A 14898-nucleotide genomic window follows, 5' to 3' on the forward strand; every position below is an offset into this window, starting at 1 on the left:
TACTTGATTCTACACGGCTGTACGACTGGCAACTACACAAGCAAAAACACGATTTCTCTTGTACAGAGTCACCTTAATGACTTTAACAGAGGCTGTTAGGAAAAAAATAGAAAAACTTTCCCCTGGAATCAAGCTGCTTCATGCAGATGCAGCACACAGGAAGAGCATAAACATAATGTACAGTATGTTTATGCACAACTACACATATACCGCATTTACTGTATGCATCACACCTGAAACAAAGCTATGAATATTTAAAGAGTAAGTTTTACCTTATGTCAGCAAGTGAAAGGAGCATACAAATACGCAACTGTATAGACTGACCGAGTACACACAAAAACACACATCCATAGTGTCCCCTGACTCACGTGGCCCAAGTGGAACCATCTGCATCCCACTGTCCCATTGAGGAGAACTCGTCCTGCGTTTCTTCCCCATGGCTTTCTCCCTGTGTGGTAGCAAAGACCTGGGGAAGTCCTTTTCTATAAACCAAGGTCTCAGGCGATGTGGCTGACAGGACATGGTCTTGAAAGCTCAGCTGCTTTAATCAGCAGTTTTCACTCCTTTCCACCAGATAATGCGTCGGTAAGGTGCTGCGTGCTACAATTCCTGCATCTGCTGAAGAATCTGTTACTGCTACGGAAAACTATCAACGCAGCTGCCAAAATCTGCGCCTGTTTAAGCAGCACAGGCACGCATTCACACACACACAGACACACACGGACTGATACACACAAAGACACAGAACCAACCCAGTGAGGAGAGAAAAAGGAACCCCCACAGGAAACACAGTGTGTGAGGATCTGGGCGTGATGCCCTGTGGAAATCTGTCCAGAGCTTCAATCAGGAATCTATATCCCACAAATGCAAACACGCACATACAGACACAACCTCATAAAACACTGGAAAACTGCACATAAGCATGTTGAAAAGTATGGAAAAAGTCTGCGTTTCTCAGTTAGTCTTACCATCCCAGTCTCTCCAGGAGTTCTTGCGGCTGTCAGGACTGAAAGGGAAAGGAGACCCCAGTCCAGATATGTCCAAGTTCTGGATCAGATGACTGAGTCGGTTCATGATCCTGTAGGATGCTTCACCTCCCTCCCGCAGAAACTCATGCAGAGACATGAGGGCAGCTGGCTGGTCTCACAGACTCAAACAAAGTCTGTCATCCAGAGAGACCCCTCGCTGGACCTGCAAAGCTCTGCTGCACACTAACAGACACCAAAGTGCAGTCCCCAAATGCTGGCATGGGAAGGACCTCTGTGGTTTTTAAGTACCAGGTCACTCAGGATCAAGCCAGCCTGCTCTCATATGCATCGTGTAAGGAGATGTCTGCACCGGTGACAAACAACACAAGCCAAGCGTCCTCCGCAGAGCCACATCGAGGACTCCAGGAAACAGCACAGTACACGATGGGCAAATACAGAAAGAGCTGAGTCACCGTCTGCACAACCTTTGAAACAAAAACTATTCACACTGAAGGTGAGAACGGGCCCAGTTCTGCACTCACACTGTGATGCACACACATGTCCTGTTGCAACTACTGACAGCTTGGAGGAGCATTCGAAGTAAGAACAAGAGGGGAGGAGGGTGGAGGGCAGGGGAGAGGGAGCAGAGGGCAGCCGGTGGAGCACAAATCCCCTTCTGCTGCTAAGGCTAATTATATTCCTCCACTCCTTAACAAATCTGCCTTTTCTTTCTCCTGGTGACACAAGAAAAAAAAACACCTGCAAAATTTTCAGAACTGCAAAACTCCAAATCTGTGATGCATTTTACCAGGTCAGAGTGTCATTATGAGACAGGGAACAGAAGTAGAGAAGTCAACACAGAGTCCGCTTAAATGGAAGAGATGAGGAGATTGCATTCTAACAGACTTTTGAGCGTCTGGGTGTGTGAGTGTGTGTTGTGTTGTTAAAGGTGGCAAGCAAAAGGCAGCTTGCAGTTTATAGGCTTAGAATAGAGATGAAAAGAGCTGCTCTCTCACACATACTGATGAGGCAACTGCAGAGGAGACACGCCACAATGCAACTTCTTTTTCAGTGACATTACCCCGAAGCGTCACCTCTCCATCATCACCATGATTATTTCTGTGAATCCATGAATACTGCCACTACATACAGACATCAGCTCTACCAAGAAATGAAGATTCAGTAAAAACATCTATAGTGAAAATTAACATCAAGATGTTGAAGTAAAGCTGACTGATTAATCACATATTAATCCTAATTAATAAGAGATGACTTTATTGATCCCATTATAGGGAAATTTTCATTGTGATATATCCAGTACTGCCTTACATATTACATTTATTTATTGTCACCTTCTGTGCCAAGTTACTTCATATTTGGTCAATATCATCACAATTTGTAGTGGTGATTCTACTCCTCTAATTGTAGTTTGTGTAATGTAATAATGACCAATACTATAATACCTGCCAATGGTAACAATAACTATAATAATTTTGGCCATTTTAAATGTAATAAAGCCAATAACGTAATTATTTATGTAGCCAATAATGTAACAAAAAAAAAAAAAATTGTGAGAGCTAAATGGGATGTATGAATATGACAACTACGCCATCCATTACACCTATTTTTGATAAGCAAACAAACACTGCAATTTTTTTTTTATTTCCAAAAAATGCAGGCCTATTTATATAGTAGTACATTATTGGCTGCAGATATTACATTTTCAAAGGAGTAATTTCATGCTAGGTCAATAATGTATTACGTTATTATTTAGTCATTCATTTTCTGAACCCACTTTATCCTCACTAGGGTCGTGGGGGTCGCTTGGAGCCTATCCCAGCTACTTACGGGCAATGGCAGGGTACACCCTGGACATGTAACCAGTTCATCGCAGGGCTGATATTACACGACATTTAGAGTAAAATGCTAGTACATTATTGGCTCAAAACCTTTATTACATTGTTGGCAAGCTGTTATGTTTTTGGCTTTACTGAATTTAAAATGGGCAAATTATTACATTATTGGTTGCTAGACCAATTTTTTTTCTTACTTTCATTATTTATAATTTACCTACTTATTACTCACCATTTTTATTGCTATTGACTACTTTCATTCATTTATTTTTATCAATCCTAAGCATGAGCAAAATGTGACACAAAAATTAAAGCGTCTGAATTGCAATGGATAAGAAAACTCACTTTATTCTCACACTCAGCATGCAAGTATCACCATATAATGCATGAGCCTTGTATTCACACCATGTGGCCAATCAGATGAAGCCCCAGTTGTCCATCGGCTTAATCGGCATTAATTGGTGTTCATTCCGTGGTGACTGCAAGGTTAGTTTGGTTATTAACTGCAAATCAAAGACAAGTTCATTGCAATAAAGAACATTTTTACTGCACACTGCAGACATTCCTCATATGTGTAAGCAAATTTTTTAAGTTTTTGAAATATTACTTTCAAATGCTAAATAACAATCTAGTGCAGTGTTTTTCAACCTTGGGGTTGCAACCCCACATGGGGTCACCTGGAATTCAAATGGAGCCACCTGAAATTTCTATGAATTGATAAAAATTTTTTTATAAAGGCTGCAGCAAAGTGTGCAGGCTCAACTGTCCCATTAAATATGGTGAGTTGAAAGACACAATCACAATACATAAAAGACATGACAAACTCTGAAGCTGAAACTGAAGCACTGTGGTACTGTTTATCTTTCAAATGTTCATAGTGGTCAGTATAAGATGCTGCAGCTCTTTCATAATTCATAGTTTGAGTTATTGTTTGTTCTGTATTGATTTGCAGCCTTGTAAATACAAGATGGACTGACTGTACATATCCTGACCAAGAAAAAAACATTCTCAATTTGCAATAATTTACACCTGGCTTTTCTGCCTCAGTCCATAATAATACACTTTATATAGACTAAATGTCATCTAAGATTAATGTTTATTTGCAACATAGTATAGCAAACTATTGCACGATCAAAAACATATGAATTTTAGCCAAAAAAATTGTCCGTTTTTAATGTCTGGGGTCGCCAGAAATTTGTGATGTTAAAATGGGGTCGAAAGCCAAAAACGTTTGGGAACCACTGATCTAGTGGTTGGTAGAAATAACCAAATAAATTTACACTAGCCTTAGTCATGCACAATAATATACTGTACATAAAAAGTGCTGCATTATAGTGGGAAGTGTGCCCCCCTGACCTCAAGCTAGAAGAATAACTCTGAGATTCAGTGGCTTAAGAAGCAAGCTAGCAAATCAATATGCAAACCAAATTTTTTGCACTTTTCACCACAAAAACATGAGAGAAAAAATCGATCAGTGACTGCAATCACACATCTGATGTTAATGTTTAGGCTGACTAAGGTTAAGTCTAATGGAGTGAACTTCAGCTCTGCAGCAGGAGATAAACAAACAGGCCTGCAAACATTAACCACACTCAGCTCACGCAAACCTCCGCACAGATACTAAGTCACTATTATTTGACTATAAATAAAAGAATCTCCCCAGCATTATTGGCTGTAAACAGTTGAGACCTGTGAATCACTGAGCTGGATGTGTCCCTTTAAATCAACTGGAAGTAGGTCAAATACCCTGTTAGAGAGTCAAGGAGAGGCTTTTAGTGATTAAGGCTCTAAGTAACAATAGTAAGTAACTGATTAATGCTCAGGTGATGTTTTTCACTTAATCTGTTTATTCTTTAGAAAGTGTCCTTCACAGATTAAAATAAACTGAGACTAAAGAGCTCAGCTGACTGATTGGACAGATAAATGACCTACTGAGTAAACTCACTATAAAATGTTAACTCCAGTCAGCAGATGATTTGTATCTGTTTCAGTATTCAGATGGTTCAACAGCAAACTGGGGCTCTTAGTTCAACTGTCTTTGCGGCTCTAGGAAATCAACAATTCATCATATTAAACAATGCTAAGTCCCTTTCATCCACAGTTGAGTTTGTTACCCTGAATCTCTGTTTTCCTCACTCTCCCTTCCTCTCTCCTGTCTTGTATGATCAGCGTTAGACTCTCTACTCTGAGCCGATTACCGCTCTCATCCTCCTGCCGCAGCACATCTCTGTCACATTCCTTGACAGAACAGAATTCTGTAAGTGTTTGGTATATTATCACGCACTTAATGTTTGTACTTGTCAAAATAAAAATCACACAATCCTTTTTAGTGTAATTTTGTTTCACATTGCAGTACCATGGTGATGCAGATCCTACTTCTTTATCAAAGCTGTAGTTTTTGCAGTTTAATTTCTCTAGTTTGAGCATAGCTGACCCCCCACCCAGCCCACCCACTCACAGCTACTTTGACCATTTCTGCTGGTGAGAGAGAACACAGATGCAACTGAAGCCCACTACATTTATTAATAGTTACCACAAGCTCAATCAAAGATAAAGACACTGCTCACAGTAACAACCTCCACAACACATTATCTCCTCTTCACATCTCATTCAATGTATGTTTAACTGAAATACAATATTCTGAAAGCTATTATAAAAACAGCTACAAGTGTTTAAATAAAACAACACAAAAATATTATCAAAATTATTTAGCATAACCCAATGGGTATTTTGTCTGAGGTGTTTTATATTCTATGTTATGGTTATGTGTGTGTTAAGGCTTGAGCGGCTGCATTTTGGAAGTGACTGGATTAAATTAAATCTCTATAAATGGATCAAAAGTCAAGAGAAGCAAACATTAGAAATCATGTTAGAGAAATTAGCTTATGACGGTGGATAAACATCTGTCCTTCAGTTAGTGACAATAAACGATGCAGTACGAAACCATCAAGAAAACCACAATCTATGTCAGTCATGTTCATTATAAAAGGCTCTTATGAACATGTATCTGTGTATTTCCCATATGGTATAACTGTGCAAATAGGCTTCGACTGACCAAACCAAATACGAGCACAGATAGGAGCTCACTTGGTATTCAGCTCGACACAAAGCAAAATGGCATCTGACAATCCAGTGTAAGTGACAAGTCTGACACGTCGCTTCATACACCTCATGTTAAGTAATCTGTGTGGGTTGATAGACGTGTATAATATATGGGTCACTATGTCTCCCCTTTCAGCCCCTCAGCACCTTTTCTGATCAAATTCATCCCAAATGCTGTAACTGTTCAGGGTGGAGCACTTTATAAATAGGCCATAGATGTAAGTTAATATAAAACACTGTAAAATTATAGAGGCTTTGCATGCAACTGGACTTATAAATGATTTCTGCTCTTGTGTTACACCAGTGTGCCCTGCCTTTCCCCTCTCAATAGGAATAAATAATATGGGGCAATATTAAATTTCCTGCAACTGCAAGTGTAAAACAGTAAAAGCAGATTTTATAACAAAAGCTTACTACCCTAACGCCTGTCTAGCTTAAGGCAAATAAGCAGTACCACAATTAAAACTGGCAGCCTTCAGGAATATAACCAAGCAGATGTGCACAGACAATATTAATAATGAAAGATGCTCATGCTTTAGATATACATACATATTAATCGTTGCTATAAAGAATGTAATTATTGTGCTGTGTGTTGCTGTTACCCACCTATGCTTTGAGTGACGGTCCTCAGTCTCTCCAGTAGCTCCCCAAGGGCCATCTCTTCTGTCTTCATCCACAGGATCATCCTCCAGAGGGACAGCGGAAGACCAGCTGCCCAGCCAACAGACACTTTCACGGGAAGAAGAGACAGCTTGCCTGTTTAGTCCTGGACCGTGCTTCGGAGAGCAGATGAGGAGTGGAAGGAGTAGAGAATGGGAGATGGGGTCTGGCGTGGTGGCAAACCAAGACAAGCTGAGGGGACAGAGGACACAAGAAGGTAAACGAGACCTGGAGGTGACTATCTGCCTGCTGTCTTTTGCGACACACTGACGTTGAAGGGAACAGATCTGACAGAAGGGGGGCGTGTGTCTCAGCACTGTGGCTGAAATTGCTTTCGAGGATGGAGAGGATGCTGCAGAGATGGTTGATAAGATGTTGCTGAAGATGCTAGAGCCGTGACAACCAGGGCTGCAGCGATGATCCCTCCACAGAGCGAAGGATGTCGGCAATGGAGATGTGCAGGAGGTGGTGGTGCAGGAGGCAGCCCTGTTCACACATGCATGCTTCAGCCTCAGCACAGATGATGCTGCAAACCTGTGCAGATCTGACAGACAGAGAGGGGGAGGGGAAATGAAGGTCAGTGTTGCAGTTTCACACCGAGAGCTGATCCAATAGTGACATCCAGTGTGCAGAAAAAGAATAACAGTTGTGTCAGGAAACAAACATACAGTGCTCCTGCTGGTAATGCATCGTTGATTATGTCATGGCCATCATGTGATAACAAAGAACATGAGATCCTTTACAGATAACGTTACTGCTGGAGGGTTTTCCCCTTCCATTATAAGCTTTAAATAGAGCACCCAAAGCAGTTTACTACTGATGTAAACTTGATAATCGAAACTAACTAAATGTAACATATTAAGTGAGATATGGAAAAGCCTTGATGAGTTTATGTGTACATTTGGTCCTATTTCAGTTGAGAATCTACATTAAGATTAACAACCCTTTATATTCCTGTGTATGTAGGCCTATGTATTAATTCATTCTCTTATGCTAGTGTGTACATTCAGTATTCAATTTATCTTTATCTCCAAATCCATTTGTTGATTATTACTCCGCCCCCTGAAAGGGAGGCAAGGTGTATTGTTTTTGGTTCGGTTTGTTTGTTCGTTAACACTTTAGCAGCAAAACTACTGGTTGAATTCATAACAAATTGGGTATATAGATTGTTAGTGACCCAGAATAGATGTGATTACCTCCGCCAAGGAGGTTATGTTTTTGCCAGGGTTTGTTTGTTTGTTTGTTTGTCTGTCTGTCTGTTTGTTTGTCTGTCCGTTAGTGTGCAACATAACTCAAAAAGTTATGGACAGATTTGGATGAAATTTTCAGGGTTTGTTGGAAATGGGATAAGGAAGAAATTATTAAATTTTGGTGGTGATCGGGGGTGGGGGGGCACTGATCAGCCTTGGCGGAGGTCGGCGCTCTCCGAGTGCTTCTAGTTTTTACATATTTTTCCCCCCATTTACTTATAACGGGTGCAATTTCAAATGTTTTTAAAACATCAATTTTGTTTCAATTTACTTCAAACTTGGCACATCCATAATTTTTATATTTAACAAATATTGAATATTGAATGAAAGAGCAGATCCATGCCAAAATACTGTGAGGAGTGGAGTTTGTTGTGCCTGGCAACACTTGTTATAGAAAACTTTTGCTTTCATAACCTTAAATCCACCTCCATCAAATATACAAAACCTACATACATACATTCATTCATACAGTACATATAGCTACACAAATACAACATGAAAGACACTAGCTAAATGGCTTTAAGCATATCTAATGGGTACATATAATCCCCTGTGGACTTCTTTAGCAGATTTTAAACTTTTGGATGTGTAATTATTATTATCAGCTTTAGATTTTCAACGTACACAGTATGGTAATAATAACAATTTCACCTCCAACTCATGTTCTCAAGTCTTCACAAACTCAGTAAAAACACTAGGATAGAGCCCAGATGCTAACCCAGTTCTACGATTCTTACAGACAAAACTACAGTGACACAATGCTCAGGGCTCTTAATTTAATAAAAAATATAATAATTTGATAAAAAAAAAATATAAATTTAAAGCTATATGGTTTAGCACATATTTGACGCCAAAAAAATCTAACTTCTCATCATTGTTCCAATTATTTAGCATTTAGCAGCTTAGCATCACTACCTTTAGCAGAAAAGCTAAACAGAATTTGTTTTTGTGGTATAAAGTTACCTAATTTTTTTCAGTAGAACCACTGAAATTTTGAAGTAAAACATGTACTTACCTTTGACATTTATTCATGTCTGGATTGGATTTGTTTTGCTTCTTTAAATGTAACCTGGACTGAAGATGTTCATAGTGATTATTACAGACACACTGACATCTAGTGGATTCTTTAGTGAAATAAACCTAAACTAAGTGGGAGCTCAGGCAGTTTAATATTATATACTAGCTCATAATGTGCTACAATAAAATCCAGGAGCAAAACAAAATCCTATTTTTTACTATGTAAGAAAATCCCAAACAGACAAACACTTTATTTGTATACATTAATCCTAAATGTTCACCAATTCTTTGAAATAAATAATTTTATTAACATGGCCTTTTTAAAAACAGCAAAAAATGTTATTGTGTTAATGTTAGGGTGTTTAAACATGTCATGCAATATATTTAAAAAAGCAGACTTGTGATTTTTTTCTTAGTACTGCCCGGAACTAAACAACAAAAGTGAGGTTTATTTAAATAATGTAGTAATTATAAGAGTAAAAAACAACTCGACAATGTCAAAATGTGTCTGAATATGTGGAAAGTGGCAGGGGGGGATAAGTAATAACATCATTAAAGCATTGTGTTTCCACTCTTTCTTTATTACAAGCAGAATGACAATACAGTGCTTTGCCCTCATTTGCTACAGACAGGCTGGCAAAAAGTCAACAAATGAACTTTTAAAATCTTTATCCAAAAAGAAAACAAAAAATCTCAAAACCTGTTTAGTAATACAAACAGTGCTATACTGAAGGTATGATATGAAGCGTGCTGTCCAGAGCACAGATGTTGACATTTCAAACCTTTGCCAAGCTCAGGAGTGACAGGATGAGCACCTGCTGTTGTGCTGATGGACTTAGAAAAGCAGTTTGACATTCTGTTCAGCAGTAGAAGGCTGGTGCGATAAACCCATTTGACACAGAGGCTGACACCTACAAACAGTTCATTCCTAGTCAAGTTATTTGGTCACTTTTTTTTTTTCTCGCCTACTACAATCTTCTTTTAAAAATAACTTGTGAGGAAGAGTGAACACTTACAAACCCCAGCTGACAGACAATAGACCTTTTTCAGGGGGCAAACGGATCTGTTGCAGAACAAAGTGCAGTGTGTATACCTATTGGTAAATCTCTAATAAACGAATATGTTGCTCTTATTTTGGTTAAAACTTGAACAAACATTCTAACAGAGTTAAAATATAGTCTTCTCTCTGGGATACAAAAGTAGCAAAAGAAATATTCACACAAAAATAAAGAATACAGATGAACAACACACAAAAAAAAAGACAAAATTGAGCTGCGGAGGACAAAAATAAACATGACTTTAAACTTCATTATCACATCATGAAAGCAAAACAGTACAGCCTTACAGTACAGCAATACTGTGTTGGGACCGGTATGTGAGATTTAGAATATGTCTGAAAAGAATATGGCAACAGCACAGTGAGGTGGGACATTGCATGGCAAGCACCAAGGCCTTTCCATTAATCTACTGAGGTCAGGACGTTGAAAAGCCCCAAGTCAAAACACTGACACAGAAGACTTGTGGGCTTTTGAGTGAAAAGTGAACGCAACAAATCCAGACCTCTAACTGAACTGATAAAACATCTGTGCCCAGTAAAAATAAAAAATACAGAACACCTGCTATTCAATCTATACTGTACATGTTGGCAGATGGTGATATGTATGAAAATAAACTGTAGGCTATAAACATACAAAAATGCTTCGGAGTCTGACATTCATTGACATCCCGAGTAACCCGCTGTGTAATGCGACAGATATGCTTTGGACAAAGAGAAGTTCAGATGTTAGAAATGCAGAAAAGAGGTTCATCCATAATGAGCTACAATCTTCAGCTGGAGGACATGATGGACAAATCAGTTCAACATTCTATTGATTTGATTGTGACATCGCCTTTTCAAGTCTCCCTCTTAACCTACGACCGACTATAACACCCCGTCTCACTAAAATATACTATATCAAAAGTTTAAGTTACATCCATACATCAACAGTGACCGCCATCAATAATTTTTGCAACAGTACAGAACAAGTCATGGATTAATGCAACACAGAGAAAATACCCCTATAATGTGACAACGTGACATTAGCATTCTCATAGATCAGACTTTTGCATAACACAGAGCATGGCAGCAAACGTACAAGCACAATGCAACAGGGAGGAATAGCAAGTCATTTAGGACATCCATAAATAAAGACCCCGTGAGTCCCCGAGCTGTGAGGCAGCACTGCCTCTGTTTGCCGGTACTTTTCTTATTGACAACGCTGCTGTTACCCCACATGTCCACATGGAGGCAGGAGCAGGTACAGTGTGCATATTGTTAAGGAGGAAAAAAATGTGATGGAGTTAAAAAAAAAAAAAAAAAAAAAAAAAAAAAGGAAGAGATACACATGCAGCAGAGATTTGACATGCTACACCAGCTGATGTGAAACAAAACATAGGTTGATATACTTGTAAAGGTAGAAAGAATAGAATAATAAACACACTGTACCAGTTAGACAGGTATATACGCCCTGAAGGTAACACTTTATATTAAAGTTTGCACATTCAACATTAACTAGAAGCATGGATATTGGCTTTTTATTGACCATTATAAAGCACTTATTAATGCCATACCCTGGATAAATATAATCTACAGCTATTAAGCCATTATCTCAATAACCTGTGAATAACTGCTTATTGATATTAAGGAACGGAGTTTTTGTAAATGAGTAGTTTTAACAATAATGGGTCTATAAAGCTTGTTCACAGAATATATAATAATGCACCCAAGTCAGTCGTCCACTTTGGGGATAATCAGTCTGATTTTAAAGGGAACTTAATACCACTAAACTGTTACTCTGAAAAGACAAAAGAAAAAGATAGAGTAAAATATCAAAGGAACTAATTACCAAAGGATGCCCTGGTCTTAAAAATAGACTGGATAGATATTTGTCAACAAATTCCATCCAATCATAAAGCTAATTTGTGGAATGTTTTGTAAAAATAAATATTGTGGTATTGTTTTTCATGTATACAAAGATTTCAATCCTATACTAAAAAATCTTTATACAAGCACAAGTAAATCTAAATGACTTTGGACTATGCAGCAAATTTTGCTTATTGTACAGACTGAAGACTAAAATGCCACTATTAACACTTGCTATTTTTTGTTTTGTGAGACTAAATAAAATTTTAACATGCTTTTAAGGAAGAATACATTTTTCTTGTGGTACCTTTACCTTATAAGGCCCACACTGAGCAAAGCAAATACTAAACAGAACTCATGTAAAAGAACTCCCTTCTTTACTAACAGTATCAGTTAGGAGGTTATTAATGTAAAACTTGAGAGAATGGCCTGATAGGGGTAGCATACAACTTCGCAATGAATAATAAAGAGCCAATGTGCTACTATTATGGATATAATTAACTACCAGTCATTGTTGATTAAGTGTAGTTTAATATAAAGTGTTGGTGCCTCTAAACCCTCATACACCCAGACCTGTTAACCAGACCAATAACAATAATCCACCGAAAATATGTAGGTATGAATTAAGGCAGGGTGGCAAGAATACTGCACAACCCTCTTCAGATTTTCCCCGTTTCTCTCCTACAGCTGATGAGCGTATGTGTGTGTCTAAGGCTTTGTAATACACCACTTCTGCTTTTTTTAAATTTATTTTTTATACACCTTTCTCCTTTGGCTCCTAGCCTGCTGCTGTGTGGTACCTGTAAGGCAAAGGTGTGTCACAAACAAACATACAGTAACAGGCATATTCATGCATGCAAGCACTCATTCACTCGCACACATGCACACGCACGCACACCTAAAGGGCTGAACTTAAGGGCTGCCCTTACTTGGCCAGACCACAGACTGTACATTTCAACAAACATTTACAAAGACACAAAAAAGACGAGGTGGTGAAGGAACAGGCAAGAACGTGACGAGAACGAGGACTACAAAATGGTCCGACTGTGGATGTGTTGAAACAGGACAGCTCTCTAGTGCATGAAAAAAATGCACCTTTGAACATGGTTCTTCTTTTGTTCATAGACTTTTTCAAGTAATTTCACAAAAAAAGTCGGGATAGAAAATCTGATGAAACACAGGGACCAGATAGAAACCAAAAGATGTCACTAAAGTATGTGAATGAGGAGTTAGGAAAATAAAATCTAAAGGGTTATCCAGAAAATGCACATGGTGAACTGAACTCAGCATGGACGACCCATGCTTTCGATGTGTCTGAACATGATGGTTTGTATTTTGTTCAATAAATCCTTGATCCTTGAGATGTAGAACTTGGTCGCACATCTTGGGATGTAGCCCAAAAGACTCGCATACGTAAAAGTTTCAGAGTATGCGTTTCTGTTCACACGGAGGTCTCTGGCCCTGGAGCGTAGTGGGCGAATCCCGCCCCGGACAGACGGAGCACGTAGGGGCTGAGGGCGCACAGGTCTGCCCCTCCCCCTTCTGTCAAGTGGGCCAGGAGTTTCTGGGGAAGGGGATCAGACCTGCGGAGCGACAGAGCCTCTGCTGCGCCAAGGTGGAGGTGAGAGGAGTCCGAGTTCGTGCCTTTGTAGGATCGACGAGACGACAGTGGAGTCAACTCAGCCACACCACCCCGCACCAGCTTCTCCTGTTCCTGTAGAGAGAAGGAGGAGCCATTGTTACCATAACAACCAAAAGCACAGAAACTGACGAGGAAATCCAAAAGAGGAGCACCATGCTGATCAAGTCACAGATGTTACAGATGACAACAGAGGCAAGAAGGCTGTACTTCTCAAAAAATTGTAATAATGTGGAAAACTGTTTAGTTGTCTTATATACAGTTAATGTGTGTTTCTGCTTTAGGTCACTATGAGCACATACATATTCACTATTATCTATTTAATAAGACAGATGTGTGAGAGGAACAAGTGCATAAAAAGGCTGCAAAACGACTTCTGCTAAGACATACACTCGATGGACAAGAGTAAAGTGCACAGTGATTTAAGGTGTTTCATTGCTAACAGCGAGATGAGCTACAAAATGATAATGATAAATTTCTGAATTTCATACTGTAATAAAATGATAAAATTACTGAATAATGGATTATCTTCGTGTGTCTATGTTAAAAATATCATGGCATTTTTTTTTATAGTCTAGGTAAATTTGGTTTCAACTGTCATTGACACTTCCAAAAATTTTACCCAGCATTGATGTTTTATTTTATGATAATTGTTTTAAATGTTACACCTTGAGATTTCTGCAATATTTGCCCAATTCTGACTGCAGATAATCATTTCAACCCACAACCGCAAGTCTGATTTCTCCAACTTTCACTTGAAAGGAAATATCAGCTATTAAATTTTAAATAAATATTGGTGACATTAATTGTGATGGTGATTAATATTAACATGAAAACTTTCATTATGATAATATTTCAAAAAGCAACAACAATCGGAAGTTATACAAGTTAATGTGATGCTTCCTAATACTTTTGTCCATATAGTGTATTTATTTCATGTTTCAGCAAAATCTAAAGTACAAGTATTAAAACCCTGCGATAAATGAAGCGCATCATTTCAAGGTGTGTAACATTTATAACAAAAAAACAGATCAAGTATAGAATATACTGGATCAATCCTGAAAAGATCCCATACTTGTTATTCTAATATTTATTAATGATGAATATATAGCTGCTGTTTCAATATTCAGTTTGGTCAATATTAACACTAAGCACATGTACTGTATTAACCATGTATGACACAACTAAACAGCTTACATCACTAGATTTTCCACATATTATAATTTCCTGAGATGCACTTCCATGCGTTTAGTCAAACAGCAGGGATAATGTTCAGAAGGTTTTAATAGACATATTTTTTGAGATATTCAGATGTTTAGATTAATTATGTCATCTATTCTTGGATCAACCAAATGAAACCAAACCCTCTGAAAATCCCTTTGATGATTGCTGGTAATGTTAGACATGCACATGAAAAGACAATGAACGGTTCATACTTGTTGTTCCATCTATAAACACCAGATGTCATCAGTGTTTCTAGAAGCGTGTTTCTAAAAATACTGTTTTT

At 38.4% G+C, this 14898-nt stretch overlaps 2 protein-coding genes across 5 annotated transcripts in view; both read right to left on the minus strand.

Moving 5' to 3' along the window:
- Positions 1-7124, minus strand: part of mcf2lb (mcf.2 cell line derived transforming sequence-like b) — a 48957-nt gene extending 41833 nt beyond the window's left edge. Inside the window, exon 1 of one of the 3 annotated variants that reach the window (XM_030125173.1) lies at positions 6530-7124. In XM_030125173.1, coding sequence (XP_029981033.1) covers positions 6530-6608 — 79 coding nt within the window. In that variant the 5' untranslated portion in view covers positions 6609-7124. Of the gene's footprint in view, positions 1-368; positions 452-968; positions 1528-6529 lie in introns of those variants that run through there. The other 2 variants (XM_030125172.1, XM_030125174.1) reach the window with 2 other exon arrangements.
- A 2286-nt stretch (positions 7125-9410) lies between these two features.
- The window catches only part of LOC115412589 (probable phospholipid-transporting ATPase IH), a 53534-nt gene continuing 48046 nt past the window's right edge, over positions 9411-14898 (minus strand). The window contains exon 30 of one of the 2 annotated variants that reach the window (XM_030125177.1): positions 9411-13466. In XM_030125177.1, coding sequence (XP_029981037.1) covers positions 13194-13466 — 273 coding nt within the window. In that variant the 3' untranslated portion in view covers positions 9411-13193. The remainder of the gene's footprint in view (positions 13467-14898) is intronic. The other variant, XM_030125178.1, reaches the window with a different exon arrangement.

The sequence above is a fragment of the Sphaeramia orbicularis genome, chromosome 21, assembly GCF_902148855.1.
Source record: "Sphaeramia orbicularis chromosome 21, fSphaOr1.1, whole genome shotgun sequence".
NCBI lineage: Eukaryota > Metazoa > Chordata > Actinopteri > Kurtiformes > Apogonidae > Sphaeramia > Sphaeramia orbicularis.